Source organism: Typopeltis vanoorti, chromosome 10 (assembly GCF_054136105.1).
Source record: "Typopeltis vanoorti isolate ZY-2024b chromosome 10, IOZ_Tvanoo_1.0, whole genome shotgun sequence".
Taxonomy (NCBI): Eukaryota; Metazoa; Arthropoda; class Arachnida; order Uropygi; family Thelyphonidae; genus Typopeltis; species Typopeltis vanoorti.
The window spans coordinates 40,960,920-40,976,740 of NC_143558.1; the positions used below are offsets into that span (position 1 = coordinate 40,960,920).

Genomic DNA, 15,821 nt, shown 5'->3' on the forward strand with positions numbered 1-15,821 from the left:
TCAAGTTCTTTCCTAATATCCTCGTTTTTAATATGATATTGCCATTGATGCCATCTGTTCACGCCTCTAATCTTTCTCAGGACTCTCATATCTGCGGTCTCTAGTCTTTGGTCAAGTGTTTTACTTCTGACCCAGCTCTCAGATCCATAAGTTAAAACTGGTTAAAACCATAAGTTAACTACACCTCTAATGATGGACTTACCATACATTTGCTATCCCTTTTGCACTCTTTCATTCCTTTTTTACCAAACCTGGTTATATTCCTCATTTTATTTCTCATTCTGAATAACTCATTCTTCAAATCCTGCCTGCCTGGCAGTTTCACTCAGTGTAACTCCTCCTGCAGTCTGGCTCCCTCTTGTTCTTTCTCTTCTCCACTCTTGCTGGCTTTTGTTTCTTCATTTCTACTTTCATTTATATACGAATGAGATCATGCAGATATTAGTTGTATTGCAATTTTGTTTCATTCAAGGCAAGCTTCAAAATAATTCAGTAAAAAAAAAAAAGAAAAAAAAAGTCAGTGATAAACCCAAAAGTCCCACAATCATGCAGTTACAATAAATTATCAAAAAATAAACAAGATTCTACTGAATGCAATTAGTGTTATCAATTACTACACAAAATAGTGCTAATCTCTTCTGGAGCTGTTTATTGTGGGCTCTATGATTTGTTACTGATTATTTTTCTCTCTACAGGACTACTCTTATGGATTTGAGTGGTATTATAGTGGATTTATTCTTAATTTAAAAAAGAAAAAAAAAACAGGATGGGGTGGAAAGCACTGTAAGGCAAGTTTTTTATATTGTACTTTTTTAACAGTCCTTTCAAAAAAACACAAAAAATGAATAATTGTTCTGCTCATTTCCCCCCTCCCTCTCTAGATAATTCCATGTAATAATGCATTACATTTTAAAAAGGCATTTGCATCACTATGAGCAGTATTATTAATAAATATTATAAGCAGATGAATAATATAAGCAGATGTAATAATGCATTACATTTTAAAAAGGCATTTGCATCACTATGAGCAGTATTATTAATAAATATTATAAGCAGATGATTATTAGTTATCTTTATTGGCTAACTAATAATTTATTATTTGTATAATGGGAAATGACAGATGCACCATAAAGTATTTATGATAAAGTATCAGAATATCTTCAGAAATATTTTCAACATTATTCACCTACCCATAAACCTATTGTTATTTTTTTAATATATAATAATAACTAAATATTAATTTTAAAAAAGTGACGAATCTGTTAATTATGCTTGCAGTTGTTACTTTAATTTTTTATTTTTTCATCTTAGCATCCATTTATTTTAGTCTTCAGAATTAGTTTTATCTGAAGGTAGTTAGTTATATGTCATGTAAATACACGTAGTTATGATGCTGAAAAAACCCATAAGAAAGTGGTGGTTTTTTATTATTATTATTAAGATTTTTTTGGGAGGAGGGGGGGGGGGAACAGTATGCAATGGTTGACATACTTGTGCCTTTATTAACAGTGGCTGGTAGCATACGGATGCATTACACCTGTATGCTACAAGTTGAAAATTTGTAATATTTATTAATTTTTGACACTTTTACTTAGTATCCAAATAAATAGCTATTTAATGGAATTTGCATTGTTTTGCTGCTTCTAAGAATGAGTACTGCAATATAAAATGTTAATTGTTTAGATTTTACTCATTTCTTTATATCTTTACAATAAATTTTGTAATAAATGGTGTATTATATACTTAATTTACTTCTTATTCCAAAAATATTATCACACTATGAAATAAAAATCATCAGCATAATTTTTAGTTTTATTTTCATATCCTTTTAATTTCAGTTTTTCTTGGTAGCAAAGAATGAGTAATGGCACTCTATTGTTTTACAGAAAAAAAAAGCACTGATTGTAATTAACCATTTTTTCCATTTTTAGTGTGTATTTATTTATACATTTTGTAATTTTGTAGCCCATCAATATGCTACGCAAGCTTTGCAGTTAACTAAGACAGATCCAGAAGTTCATAAATGGTATGCAATTACCATTGGGTCTTTAGCAGAATTTGTTGGACCTCAAGAGAAGATTGTAAATGGTCATAGTTTTAAAGTGAGTATTACAGTTTTCAAGTTTTTGTGATATCAGAACAAATGATAATTCTTCCCCATGCTTTTCAATTGTGTACTTAAATATATTGATTATGTTTCATGCAAGTTAGACAGCTTAGATCTGACAACTTGGGTGATGGATCACCACTGAATTACAAAAATAGGAGCTCCAAGTTTCTATACATAAATTTTTAATGAAATATAAGGACCAGCTTAATTAACAGGATTATAGTTAAGATGCATAATGTATATACATATATAGACTGATATCATATTTATGTGGCAAACAGCAATTGATAAAATCAATATACTGCTACTACCATTCATAGATTACTAAAAAAATATCACTTCCTGGCCAGCAGATGTGACCAACAAACTAAAACCCTACAATTCCAGACTGTCCCTGTATTTATGGACTTCCAGAAATCGTAAAGAGGATATACCTCTACACCCAATTATAGATGTATAGACTCCCCTGGCTGCAAACTAGCTAAACATTTAACCAAAGTGTTTTCTTGTACTACTGGCAATACTTTGTCAGATATCAAAAACTCAGCCCATTTTAAGTCCAGTATACAAGACGTAACAACAGATACCACTCTACCCACAAGAAAGGAGGTAGAACATATAATTAAGAATCTTCCTAATAATAAATCCCCTGGGAAATAATATACCGGCTGAGCTGCTGAAAGCTTTGACTGGCAATAATAACAACTATTTAGTGGAATCCATTCAGGATATCTATAAAACAATACAACAATTACCTGAAGCTTTTACATCAATCTGTATACCAATTCCAAAGCAACATAATGCACAAAATTGTGAGGATTACAGAACTGTGAGCCTAATATCCCATCCATCTAAAATTATTTTAACCTTCATTAACAAACAAATTGAAAGAGCCATAAGCAGTGAACAACAGAAAGGCTTCAGAAGAGGAATGAGAACCATTAATGCTATCCTGGAATTAAAAATACTAATAGAAAGATCACTTGAAAGAAATAGGAACATTTACATATGCTTCATAGACTTTCAGAAGGCTTTTGACTGGGTAAAACATAACAAAAGGTTCAATATATTAGATAAATTAGGCATAAAAGATCATGTACTTAAGATTATAAAAATGATTTACAGCAAACAAAAATAAAAAGAGGAGTTATACAAGGTTGTATCCTTTCACCAAATCTATTTAACATCTATAGTGAGACAGTGATGAAAAAGATTGAAAAACAAAAAACAGGAATTAGTATGAATGTTATAAAATACAACAATCTAAAATACAACATTCTAATAGCAGAAAACAGAAACAAATGAATCAAATTACTGCAGCTACTAATTGAAGAAGGTAAAGAATTTGGATTAGATATTAATGCAAAAAAAACCCAAATTTATGAAAATCTCAAAAGAAAGCAGATCCGAGCCAGAAATATTCATAAAAATAAGAACAGCCATAGCTAAAGATGCATTCTGGAAAAATAAAGATCTGCTTAGAAGTTCTGTGAATATCGAGACAAAGAAAAGAATGATAAGAACATTAGTGTGGCCAATTTTCCCATATGGAAGTGAGACCTGGATATTCAAGAAGAGAGTAAGGCAACAGATAATGGCCTTTGAAATGTGGTGCTATAGGAGAGCTCTGAAAATCCATGGACAGAACATGTGACAAATACAGATGTCCTACAGAGAATGAGAACACAGAGATCTTTATTACAGGAAATGATCCAGAGAAAGATGAGATTGGCAGGACATGTACTGAGAGGTTCAGCAGGACAGAGGATACTAACAGTTTTAAAAGGAAAAATTATGGGAAAAGGATCAAGAGACAAAAAACGAAGGACATGGCTTGAAGATATACAGGGTGTTCAGGATAAATTTGACAGTTTTGTAAGGAAAAAGAAAATCTTCTTTGTATCTATTAAATTTAATGAATTGACAAAAAAACATTACAGGCAGAGTTAATTACAATACTATCAACAAGATTTACTCAAAATAACCACCATTAGCATCGATCACGGCTTCAATTCTGCTTCGGAACCTCGAACAAGCTGATGCTACAGTCTCCCTGGGAAGGGCCGCAAAAACTGTTTTAATTTTATCCATTAACTGGGCTTTTGTATTACTGGAAGTGCGATTGGTGTCTTTTTCAACTGCGCCCCATACAAAATAATCCATGGGGTTAAGATCTGGGGAGTTTGGAGGCCAAACATTTGGACTGGTGAAGTCGTAGAAATTTTCAGACAACCATTTTTGACTTTTCCCAGAGGTGTGGCAAGGGGCCGAATCCTGCTGCCATACATACGGCCTACCATTGGCTACCCTTGTTATCCATGGCTTGACTACAGTTAGCAACTCCACGAACAAAGCCCGAATTCCAATGCCAGGGTTCTTCAACACCTGTTCCTGCAGATTTGCGAGGAATTCTGCTGTACGAACGCAATCAGATCGTCTGCTAGGGATCTTTCTTCTTGCTACATCCTCATAGTCACCATTGCAAGTCTCTAGTTCATGCCTGATTGTTTTTACTGTATTCAGGGAGCATTGGGCAGCAGTCGTAATATCCTTATTTTGATGGCGGGCACGAATCATCATGATACAAGTTATTCTCTTCCATGATTCAGGTGGGTTCCAGCTATCCATCCTTTCTGACATCTTGTATATGAATGAAGAAGGGTCCAAACTTTTAAATGAAGAGAAGTGTGTGTTAATACATGTAACTTACGGAAAAATATAATTAATTATAAATATGTCAAATTTATCCCGAACACCCTGTAATATCATGGACAGGATCACATGGCTATGCAGAAACAAAAAGGAAAGCCACCAACAGAGAGAACTGGAAGGACATGGTGCTACACCCCCTCTCACTGAGGAAGCTACATGAAGAAGAAGATACAAGACCTAACGCTCTACAACACTGACTTAATAGTCAGTTTCAATGCCGCTTCCTTATTCATAAATGTCCAACTTAAGGACACCTTGGCACTTATCCAAGCAGAATTTCCTCCCATTATCTCAGCTCTGTTTCAGTTCACTATGAACTTTGGCTATTTTGTTTGGCAAGGAAAATTCTACAAACAAATTGAAGATACATCATGTGCTCCCCTCTTTCTTCCCTGGCTAATGTTTTTCATGAAGACATTTGAAAAAATACCCTAAATCTTTCTCCCCTTAAACCCACTATTTGTCTACACTATGTGGATGATGTATTTGCAATTTGGATGCATGGCTGAGACACCTTACACACTTTCCTATGCTATTTGAATAGCCAACATCCAAGGATCCAGTTCACAGCAGAAATAGAAAGTAACAACAGCTTGTCCTTCTTAGATGCCCTAGTTACAAGACAACCAAATGGATCTGACCTTAACAGTATACAGAAAACCTACACACACACACACACAGGTAAATACATCCATCAACTGTCACATCACCCCTGATCCCTCCCAACAATTTGGAATTATAAAAACCTTAGTTCACCAGCCAAAATTAATTTGCCCAGATAACATTGCACTCAACACAGAACTCACCCACATAAAAAAAAAACACGTTTTTGGCCAATGGCCACACCTCTCACCAAATAAAAATAATTTTAACACCACTTACCTCCCTCTCCCCTTCCAAACATCGATTACAGCAAATCCATCACCATCCTGTATATTTGTGGCATCTCAGAAAAGATGGCAAAGATCTTAAAAAAAACACAGTCTTCTGGCCACTTATAAATCACACAAAAAAAAGCTAACAACCTTTATTCACTCTCCCCAAGATAGCTACAACTTCTGGATTTACCCAGAGTGTACCAGGTATCCTGCAGCTGCAACCATTCATACTGTGGACAGACAGGTAGGACATCCAACATCCATATATCAGAGCACCAGGATTACATCCATTTCCACCCCTACTGCCACTCAGGATTAGCAAACCATGCCCTGATACTCGGCACAGGATCATTTGGGAAAAAAAGCCACCTTACTCAAGAGAAGCAGATTTAAATTTGAGAGGTTTTCCCTGTGGCACTGTTACTAACTATTCCATCCAAAACAAATATGGTTGTATCAAACTGCCTCTCGTATGGAAAACCCTCATTATGAGACAGTCAGCACAACAGCCAAGAATACCCAAACCAAAGCTATCAGGTGGTAATTATAAGACTTTAGGTCTTCTTGTATCTTCCCTGTTCCATCTTTGTTACTGAAGTGTCTGTGTGATTAATACCAGTGTATTAATCGCTGAAGATGCCGATTTAACTTCAGCAAAATATAGGAAGTAATAATTAAATATTTTTACTTATTATCTAGTCTGTGTTGTTAATTTTTTTAAACAACATGATGATGGAGAATCCATGTATAAGCCTATACATTGATTCTCAAGGATTACAACTACTTGAAAGTAAAATAAAATCATGTGCTGATACATTTGTGCATTTGAAAGACCAGTTATCTTAATTAAATTACCAAGTGACATAATAAGTTAAATAAGGATTTGCACAAAAGAGTGGTAAGTAAGAGAGTGAGAAGTAACTTTATGCACTGAGAGTGGTAGAAGGAAATTTATTGCCTGAGAGGGATAGTAAGAGTGCAAATGGAAAATGAGTTTAAGGAGTGTATGAGAATAGTTACCTAAAGTAGGGCTCCCATATTAGGTTGTATCTCCTGCTTTAATCACTTAACTTGTCTTGATATCAGTAATTACATGTATGCAAAGTGCCCATTGAAACAGAAATAATATTTACATACCATTGAAAGAACATGGATACGAAGCATAAATTCGTTGATATATTTGATCCATATGTATATTTGTGTGGTTAATCTGCTTAGGCTTTTTAAAGTTTAGGCTTAGTACATTGTGCAAAGAATCCGTTTGACTGTTTAAGCTACTTGAAAAATAAAAAAATTTTCATTGTTGAAGAAGTTAACAAAAAAAAAAACATGGTGCCTCTCCTCTGTGTCTTTGTCTCCTCCTCTTCGCAGATATACACTGTCTACCAATATATGTCCTGACACCCCTGATATTTGAAGTTATGGAACATTCCAGGTTCTTTTCGTTAATAACAAAAACCAGTGTACAGATAATAGGAAGCAGCATTTCATCATAGTAGTTGAATACAGGTGGTATGGCAACATGACATAAACTCGGTGACAATGAGAGAAGTGTCATTATGAGCTGTCACATTGGTGGCATGTCCATACATGCCATTGCTGCTCAACTGGAGCATCCAAAATCAACAGTTGATGTGATCAACAAATGGAGACATTCTGGCATAACTAGCACAGGAAAGCACCCAGGGCAGCTGCTGAAAATGACTGACATTGACAGAAAGGTGTTAAAATGGGTGGCACACAAAAACTGGCTACGAGCAGCACAGACCATCCATGATGAGTTCCAGAGTGCCAGTAACACCATGGTGAGCACTAATACCATACGAAAAGAACTCCATTTACTGGATTTCCATGGAAGAGCAGCGGCACACAAGCTAAACATCACAACAATGAATGAGGTGGCTCATCTGGCCTGGTGCAAAGAGCATGTGAACTGGACAATTGACCAGTTGAAAACAGTACTCTGGAGTGATGAATCAGGATTCACAGTTTCCAAGTCTGATGGCAGGGTGTGGAGGCAAACTGGTGAACGCTTGTTACCACAGTGTGCTGTACCCACAGTAAAGTTTGGTGGTGGAGTAATGGTGTGGGGTGCATTCAGCTGGTTTGGAGTGGGACCACTGGTTGTTATCCATGGTTCCATGAAAGCAGCTCAGTATCTTGATATTCTGGATAATCAGGTGCTGCCCATACTGTGGAGTTTTTATGGAACAGATCCATATTACTATCAAGACGACAATGTCCCATGCCACAAAGCTGTATCTGTTATACAATGGTATGAAGAGCTGGGTGTTAAATGGCTGCCCTGGCCTGTGCAGTGTCCTGACCTGGACCCCATCGAATACCTATAGGACAAATTGGAGCAATGGTTGAGGTCCAGAGCAGCACATCCTCAATATCAAGTGGATATTAAATCCAGCATTATTTCAAAGCTGAATGCAGAAACTATAAAAGTTTTGGCAAGTATATTCCCATAAGCTGTCTGGTCAAATTTCATACGAAACTTTTGTAGTTTCTGTATTCGGCTTTGAAATAATGCTGACTTTAATATCCACTTGATTTTTATAACACTAAAATTAGTTTGCCTTTTATACTGCTTGTTCTCTGTTTTGGCTGATTTCCCTCCTTTTTCTGTATGAAGATAATCATCTGGCTCCTCAGCTATACACTTGTTTATTTTATATGGCACAACAGAAAAAATTTATACCAATCTTTGAAACTGGTTATGACCAGTAACCATATTTAAAAACTTAACTGGAGTGGAGATGGGAGGGGTCCTTGGATCTACTTTTGCAAAACATTTTTTACTACCAATGGATTAATTGTTTACTCGCCACTGCTTCCATAGTTGAAAAATATACTAAGAACAGCAAAACAATGTTAAATTAAAATGGCATATTTATTTTACCATCCACTAACAAGGTTCTTACTTAAAAAGGTTGCAAAATAGTTAAAAGGAATTGAAAGTTTATTTTTCACTTGGTTGGAGTATAATAAATTTAGTTTAATCCTTTATCCAAGTGTGAGCAAACAAAGTTTGCCCCTGAAAGTATCTTCAGGACTGGGGTAAGGTGGTACAACAATAGGGCACTCCTTGCAAAGGTGGAGCAAGATACCAACACTCCTATCTCACTATCTCCCATAATGCAAAACACATCTCCTTGCAGATATGTCTAATGTTATGCATTAAGGGAAGGGCCACCACCCAGAGTAGTTTTGACCTTTATTGAGGTCTCTTCAGTGGGAGCCAGGCCCAAGTGGAAATACCAGGCAGAAGCATTAGCAGGTCATCTCTACCTATAGGAGTTGCCAAATGGTGTGCCACCCTTTTTTAAAAAATTACTCTGGATTTAGAGAAAGATGTTGAAAGTTTATTTTTCATTTGGTTAGAGTATAATAAATTTAGTTTAATCCTTTATCCAAGTGTGAGCAAACAAAGTTTGTGCCTGAAAGTATCTTCAGGACTGGGGTAAGGTGGTACAACACCAGAGAACTACTTGCAAAGGTGGAGCAAGCTACCAACACTCCTTACTCAGTTTCTGCCTGGTATCTCCACTTGGGCCTGGCTCCCACTGAAGAGACCTCAATAAAGGTTGAAACTAGTGTATGTAGTGGCCCTTCCCTTAATGCATAACATTAGATATATCTGCAAGGAGATGTGTTTTGCATTATGGGAGATAGTGAGATAGGAGTGTTGGTAGCTTGCTCCACCTTTGAAAGGAGTGTCCTGGTGTTGTACCACCTTACCCCAGTCCTGAAGATATTTTCAGGTGCAAACTTTGTTTGCTCACACTTGGATAAAGGATGAAACTAAATTTATTATACTCTAACCAAGTGAAAAATAAACTTTCAACATCTTTCTCTAAATCCAGAGTAATTTTTTAAAAAAGGGTGGCACACCATTTGGCAACTCATAGGTAGAGATGACCTGCTAATGCTTCTGCCTGGTATCTCCACTTGGGCCTGGCTCCCACTGAAGAGACCTCAATATCGATATCGCTCGACATCGATAGAACGCAGCGGATTCCAGCGACAGTTCCGAAGGACCCCCGAGAAAGCTCCGGCCAAAGGTGGACGTTTACCTCTCAAGAAGATCCAGTTTCAACGGCCCGAAAAGAGATCTCCATGCTCAGATTCCGCAGTAGTACCCCAGCTTTGGTAAGACCTTTTTTCTTTTTATTGCCTGTTTTATCCGTCTATTCTGGTATCGCTTTGTTTGCGGCGAGGAACGCCCAACGTTCCTCGATTTTGCCCTCCCTTACATCCCCTTTCTACAGCCAGTAGTCAGGAATTTCTGTAACCATGTCGCATTTTTTGCTTAGACCTAGGACGCTCGGTATTGAGCTCATGAAGCCCCTAGATCAGCGGGCGTTAGCGAGAGCTCTAATCGAAACAGTAAGGGCTGAAAATATATATGGTTTTATACCTTATGGGAACAGTGGATTCCAAATGGTGGTCAAAAACGAACAAACAAAAAAGAAATTATTAGAGGGTTTCATTTGTTGTGGACAAACAATCAGACCGTTTCTAATTAGGGAGCCTACGCAAAATGCTAAAAATAACCAGGTTTCCACTAGAATACTTAGAGAACAAACCTGAAGTCAAGAAATTCTTTAGTCGATGGGGGGAAATTCATGAGATTAAAGCAATTGAGCACGCAGACTATAAAGGATGGAAAACAGGAGACGTCGAAATCCAGATTGAAATGAAAAAAGAAGTCCCCAACTTCGTTTTTTTGGGGGGAACGAGGGTAATGATCAACTACCCGGGTGTGAAAAGAAGGTGCTTTAGATGTAACTCGGAGGAACACCTTGGGGCAGATTGCCCTCGAATACAATGAAGAAATTGCAAAACATCAAAACATAAAATAGAAAGCTGTACGGAACCTTGTCTGAAGTGTGGGGATCTGACCCACAAAGTGGACACATGCCCAAACAGGACACTCTCAGAAGCAACTGGAGGGACCATAACACCAATTAGGGCTACACCCATCGGGAAGCCTGAGACAGTAGCAAGGAGCGATTTTCCGGAGCTCTGCCAACAGGCTAAAAAGGGTGCATCAATGGAAAACACAACCTCCACAAAACCCAAAAGATACCCAAGGCAAGCCGCCACACGCAGGACAACATCGCCAGTATCGAAGTGGCAAACCATGAAACGCGTAGGAAAGAGGAAGAAGTCACACCCAGCGCCCCAACAAAGCACACAAGAGAAACGGAATCAAAAGAAAAGAAAAAAGCGAAACAAAGCAGCCTGATCTCATCGGAGGACGAGACAGAGTATACCCATACTACAGGTCGACGTCAAACAATAGGCACAAAGCCCCTCGACAATGACAACAATGCCAGAGAGCCTACCCCCAGTAAGGAATCAACCGGCAGAACCACAAGTCCACAAAATGGACTCTGAAGATGAAGGGGAGAGGGACTCCCCAAACAGGCTCGTCATTGACTCGGGGTGCTGAAAGTGCAACCAGCACCGACGAGGAACCAGAACTGGCCTGCATAGAACAACCAACAGATACCGCCCCCCCCCCCCCATACTAACACCAACATGGAAGTTAAAATCGCAACTTTAAACACTAATGGACTACGCAACCCCTTTGCGCAAAGCGCTGTCTGGAGGCTAATGTTAACACAAAATCAATATCCTCCTGATACAAGAAACCCATTTCTATAAGCACTGGGACGTGGAGAACTTCTCGAGAAGCTATCTGGTCACCAGCTACTGGTGCTTCGGGGACGCTCACTCGCGAGGGGTGGGGATACTAATTCGTCCCCCCCTCAATCGTGGGGAGGTTCTTCAACATCCAAAGAGATGCCACAGGAGGCCTAGTAACGGTGGACTGGAAGTACGGTGGCCATACCATCCGACTTGCTGCAGTTTATGCCCCGAACAATCCACACCACTGAACTGGTCTCTTCTCTGCCCTTGAAAACTATCTCCTGGGAGCAGAACACCTAATAGTTGCAGGAGACTGGAACTGTGTGGAAGACACACATCTAGACAAAATCGGTGGGAATCCAAACACCGGAACTGGCGGCATTGCCGCTTTGAAACGATGCTGTATTAATTTTGATCTCGTCGATATCTGGAGGCGGAATAACCCCTCCAAAGTAGAAACTACGTGGTGCCGCGGCCAGATAGCGACAAGACTAGACAGGGTGTACGTGTCCCAAAACTTGGAACAATATGTTCAGAGGATACGTCACACCGCAGTGCACAACATGACAACCGACCACAAAATGGTCATACTCAAAATCACGCTCCCGGAGGTTATGGAAACAGCCAGAGGGCCTTGGAGGCTTCCTCCCACCTTTCCCAGTCTTTTTAGCGACCAGCTACAGAACCTCTGTGACAGATGGACAAATACCAACTGGGACTGGGAAAACTGGCTGAGCTTTAAGTTGCAGGCTAGGGAACTGTTCCAAAAATGCAGGCACGAAAGGGCCTACCAACAACGCAAACGGCTGAGGGATCTCTACAGGGAACTCGGCTGGTACCGGACAAACGAACGGAGCGGAGTTCCCTGCGGACATCTTATCAGGCAAGTAGAAATAGAGCTGCAGCAAGAGCGGCAGAGTAGAGTCGAGGACCTCGATTTTCGAACGAGACTCTATCTCAGAAATTTGGAAGCACCTTCTGCCGCATTCTACAACCAACAACGGGTGGCGGCTAATGACGAGAAAACGATTTACCAGATCGAAAGAAGGGCCAGATTCTACACTTAACCTACGAAATACTCCGTCACTTTCATCAGCAGTATATCGGCATCTTCTCTGACTAGCAAGGCACAGATGACTTCAGTGAGTGGGACGCAACACGTTTTCCCGATCATCTCAGTGCCCTGCATGACAGGCCGATAACTGCAGCCGAAATAAAGGCTATGTGCAAAACGATGAAAACAGAGAAGACCCCAGGGCCAGACGGACTGGGGATAGAATTCTATAGATCTATCTGGGAATTTGCAGTGGCAGCATTAATAAAAATCTTTAACGAATTTCTCACTTCGGGAAACATCCCCGAGGAATTCGTTAAGAGCTATCTATACCATATTTATCCCCAAGAAAGACCGAGATCGGACTTTGTCGAATAACTGGCGTTCAATCTCCTTAACCAATTTAGACTATGAGATCTTTGCAAAAATTATCTGCACACGCGTTAAGGGCGGTATCGAAAATATAATAACAAGCTCACAGGTCTCTGGGATCCCCGGTAGATCTATGGAACTCAATCTCTTCTTGTTAAGAGACTTGATCAGACTGGCAAAGGAAAAAAAATACCCCCTGGTACTTCTCTCCACCGACCTGGAGAAAGCGTTTGACAGCGTCAACTACAGGTACTTGCAGAACATCCTCCAAAAAACAGGCGTGGGCCCGAGACTTCGGCGTACAATTAGAAACATGCACACGGAAGCCACGACCCAACTATCTATTAATGGGTTTCTGACAGAACCAATCCGCATAAAGAGAGGGGTTAGGCAAGGCTGCCCGCTAAGCCCCCTCCTCTTCTCCCTAGTATTAGAACCCCTAATCAAAAGAATTGATAACACCCCTGCAATTAATGGTATTCCACTGCCCCAAGTCTCCAGACAATGCAAAATAGTAGCATATGCGGACGATGTAGTGGCCACACTCAGAGATTCTGAGTCCATCTATATCTATCTGCAGATGCTGCAAAAGTTCAGCATAGTCAGTGGTCTTCGCGTTAACGCACAAAAAACTAAAATCAAAAGTTTTGGAAATTTCCATAGCACTGGACTTCCCTATGGTTTAACGCTACAGACACAGCCCCTAACAATACTAGGCGTGCCTTTTTCAGACACCCTAGCACTACCAATCCAAAAATTGCAGGAGACAAGCAGGGACAGGATAAGGCTGTTCAAACTAACCTTTTTCTCCTTTTATGGCAGAGCGACAGTAATAAGAACAATCGTCACCCCAATGCTGATGCACACTGTCAACATCACAGGCATCACACTGTCACAAGAAAATAAATTATCAAAACAACTCATTGATTTCTTCTGGAATGGGAGAAAACATGAAGTAAAGAAAGAATACCTACAACTCAAACAGGAAGAAGGGGGTTACGCTCTGCCCGATCACAAAAGCTTGCTACAAGCAAACACGTTCAAAACCGTACGGAAGGCCTTAAACTCCAACCACATTTCTGGCCTGCTAATTAGATACTTTATAGGACTTTTCCTTCCCCCCCTCTCTGGGATCATGGACTATGCTGGACCCCGCTCAAGGGGGGTGCCCAAGTGGTACCATACATTAGTTAAATCGATCACAACACTCAGAGACAGAGGAATAGCAATCCTCACACACAAACCCAAAGCAGTATACTGGGATTTCTTCGAACTTTCCAGGCGTGATACACCCAATCTCAGGACAAATAATGAAATTCTCTTCAGAAATATCAAAAACAGCTGGGGACAGCCTTTTCATCGGGATCTAGCCTGGAGAATAGCCTACGGGCGGCTCCCGGTGAAACAGGTGAAATCCCGGTATGTACCTAGCCTGTGCAACCCCTTCTGCGATGTCTGCCCGGACGTGGAAACGGTGGACCATTTCTTTTATTTTTGCCCACCAGCCCAAAGCATCTGGCGGAGACTCAGCACAGCATTGAGAATCCCCATGCTGATAGTAGAAGAGGTCGTACGGCTACAATTCCCCCCACCAGTCCAAAAAACCCAAAAGTTCGCTATCTTCCTAATCAACGTGTTAAAATATCACATTTGGAAGGTACGGAAAAAATCCCAGGTATGAGACGCAAATTTAATGTATTCAAGAATAAGGAAATGTTTCTTTTTCTACCTACCCAAATTTCTTGCGCAAGAAAGGCACTTACTAGGAGATTTTAAATTTGTGAATCAATACTGCAAACCACTGACAATATGCTTTCTTATACAGGGACGCGTCAAGCCCTGTATATCTCTTTAGAACCCACACCCCCCCCTCCCCCCCTAGGAAAAAGAATAACCACTCTGTCTTCCCTAGCCACAAAGCTTTTGCTGGCACGGTTTCTTTTACTCCAAATAAGGGGGGTAGAGCTGAGAACCCGGGCTGCAAAGGCTTACAGCGAGGCAGTGCCGCTCCTCGCGAGCGGCATCTCCCGGGCCAGTCTCTACCCCATTCTAAGTCCCAATGGTACCAGGTCTATAAGTCCCTATTCATTTCAACTCACCGGACCTTAAGTCCTGTTATTTTATTATTTGAATTTTTTTAAATTTAAATATTTAAATTCAAAAAAAAAAAAAAAAAAAAAATCATTTTTTTTTAAAATTTATTTTTTCACCCCGGACTCTAAGTTCGACTTCTATGATCAATTCATATATTTAGCCCAGACCATAAGTCCTCAGTTTCTCAATAACAGCAGTAAAATTTAATTACCCGGAATACAAATAAGGATATTATATTTAGTAAATTATTAATTTGGATAAAATCATATGCTAACTCTAGACAAAAGTCTATGTTTAACCTTTTTTTTTCTGAACAGATAAATGGAGATTGTGTTACAGACCAATTAGCCTAATACGGCTAAACAGGTTGACTGAGGCCTCTTTTACCTCCTACTATCCTCTATCTTAACCCTATCTTACATCATACTCCTCTCTTACTGTCTGCTGACCCTCAGCATGCTTTATTCTCCAAAGGCCAATGATGAGAGACATGAACTCCCATTCTACCTCAATAAAGGTCGAAACTAGTCTGGGTAGTGGCCCTTCCCTTAATGCATAACATTAGACATATCTGCAAGGAGATGTGTTTTGCATTATGGGAGATACTGAGAATGGAGTGTTGGTAACTTGCTCCACCTTTGCAACGAGTTGACCTGGTGTTGTACCACCTTACCCCAGTCTTGAAGATACTTTCAGGTGCAAACTTTGTTTGCTCACACTTGGATAAAGGATTAAACTAAATTTATTATAGTTAAAAGGAAATAAATATACTGCTTCTTGGAAGATGCTGAGTTGACCTATATGCTGCATCTTATGTGAGGACTTAGTTTCATCATTTCAAAATTATGGCTATTCATAAATCAAGCAGTTGCAATGAATAATTGTATATAATTTCTATTTCTTGAAATGTTTAATGAAGAAAAATGTGAATTCTGAA

At 39.4% G+C, this 15,821-nt stretch overlaps 1 protein-coding gene across 1 annotated transcript in view; it reads left to right on the top strand.

Annotated features, from left to right (window-relative positions):
* The window catches only part of LOC150102361 (regulator of microtubule dynamics protein 1-like), a 213,409-nt gene that overhangs the window by 78,641 nt on the left and 118,947 nt on the right, over nt 1-15,821 (top strand). The window contains exon 4 of the mRNA XM_090399337.1: nt 1,966-2,102. Within this exon, the coding sequence (XP_090255463.1) occupies nt 1,966-2,102 (137 nt within the window). The remainder of the gene's footprint in view (nt 1-1,965; nt 2,103-15,821) is intronic.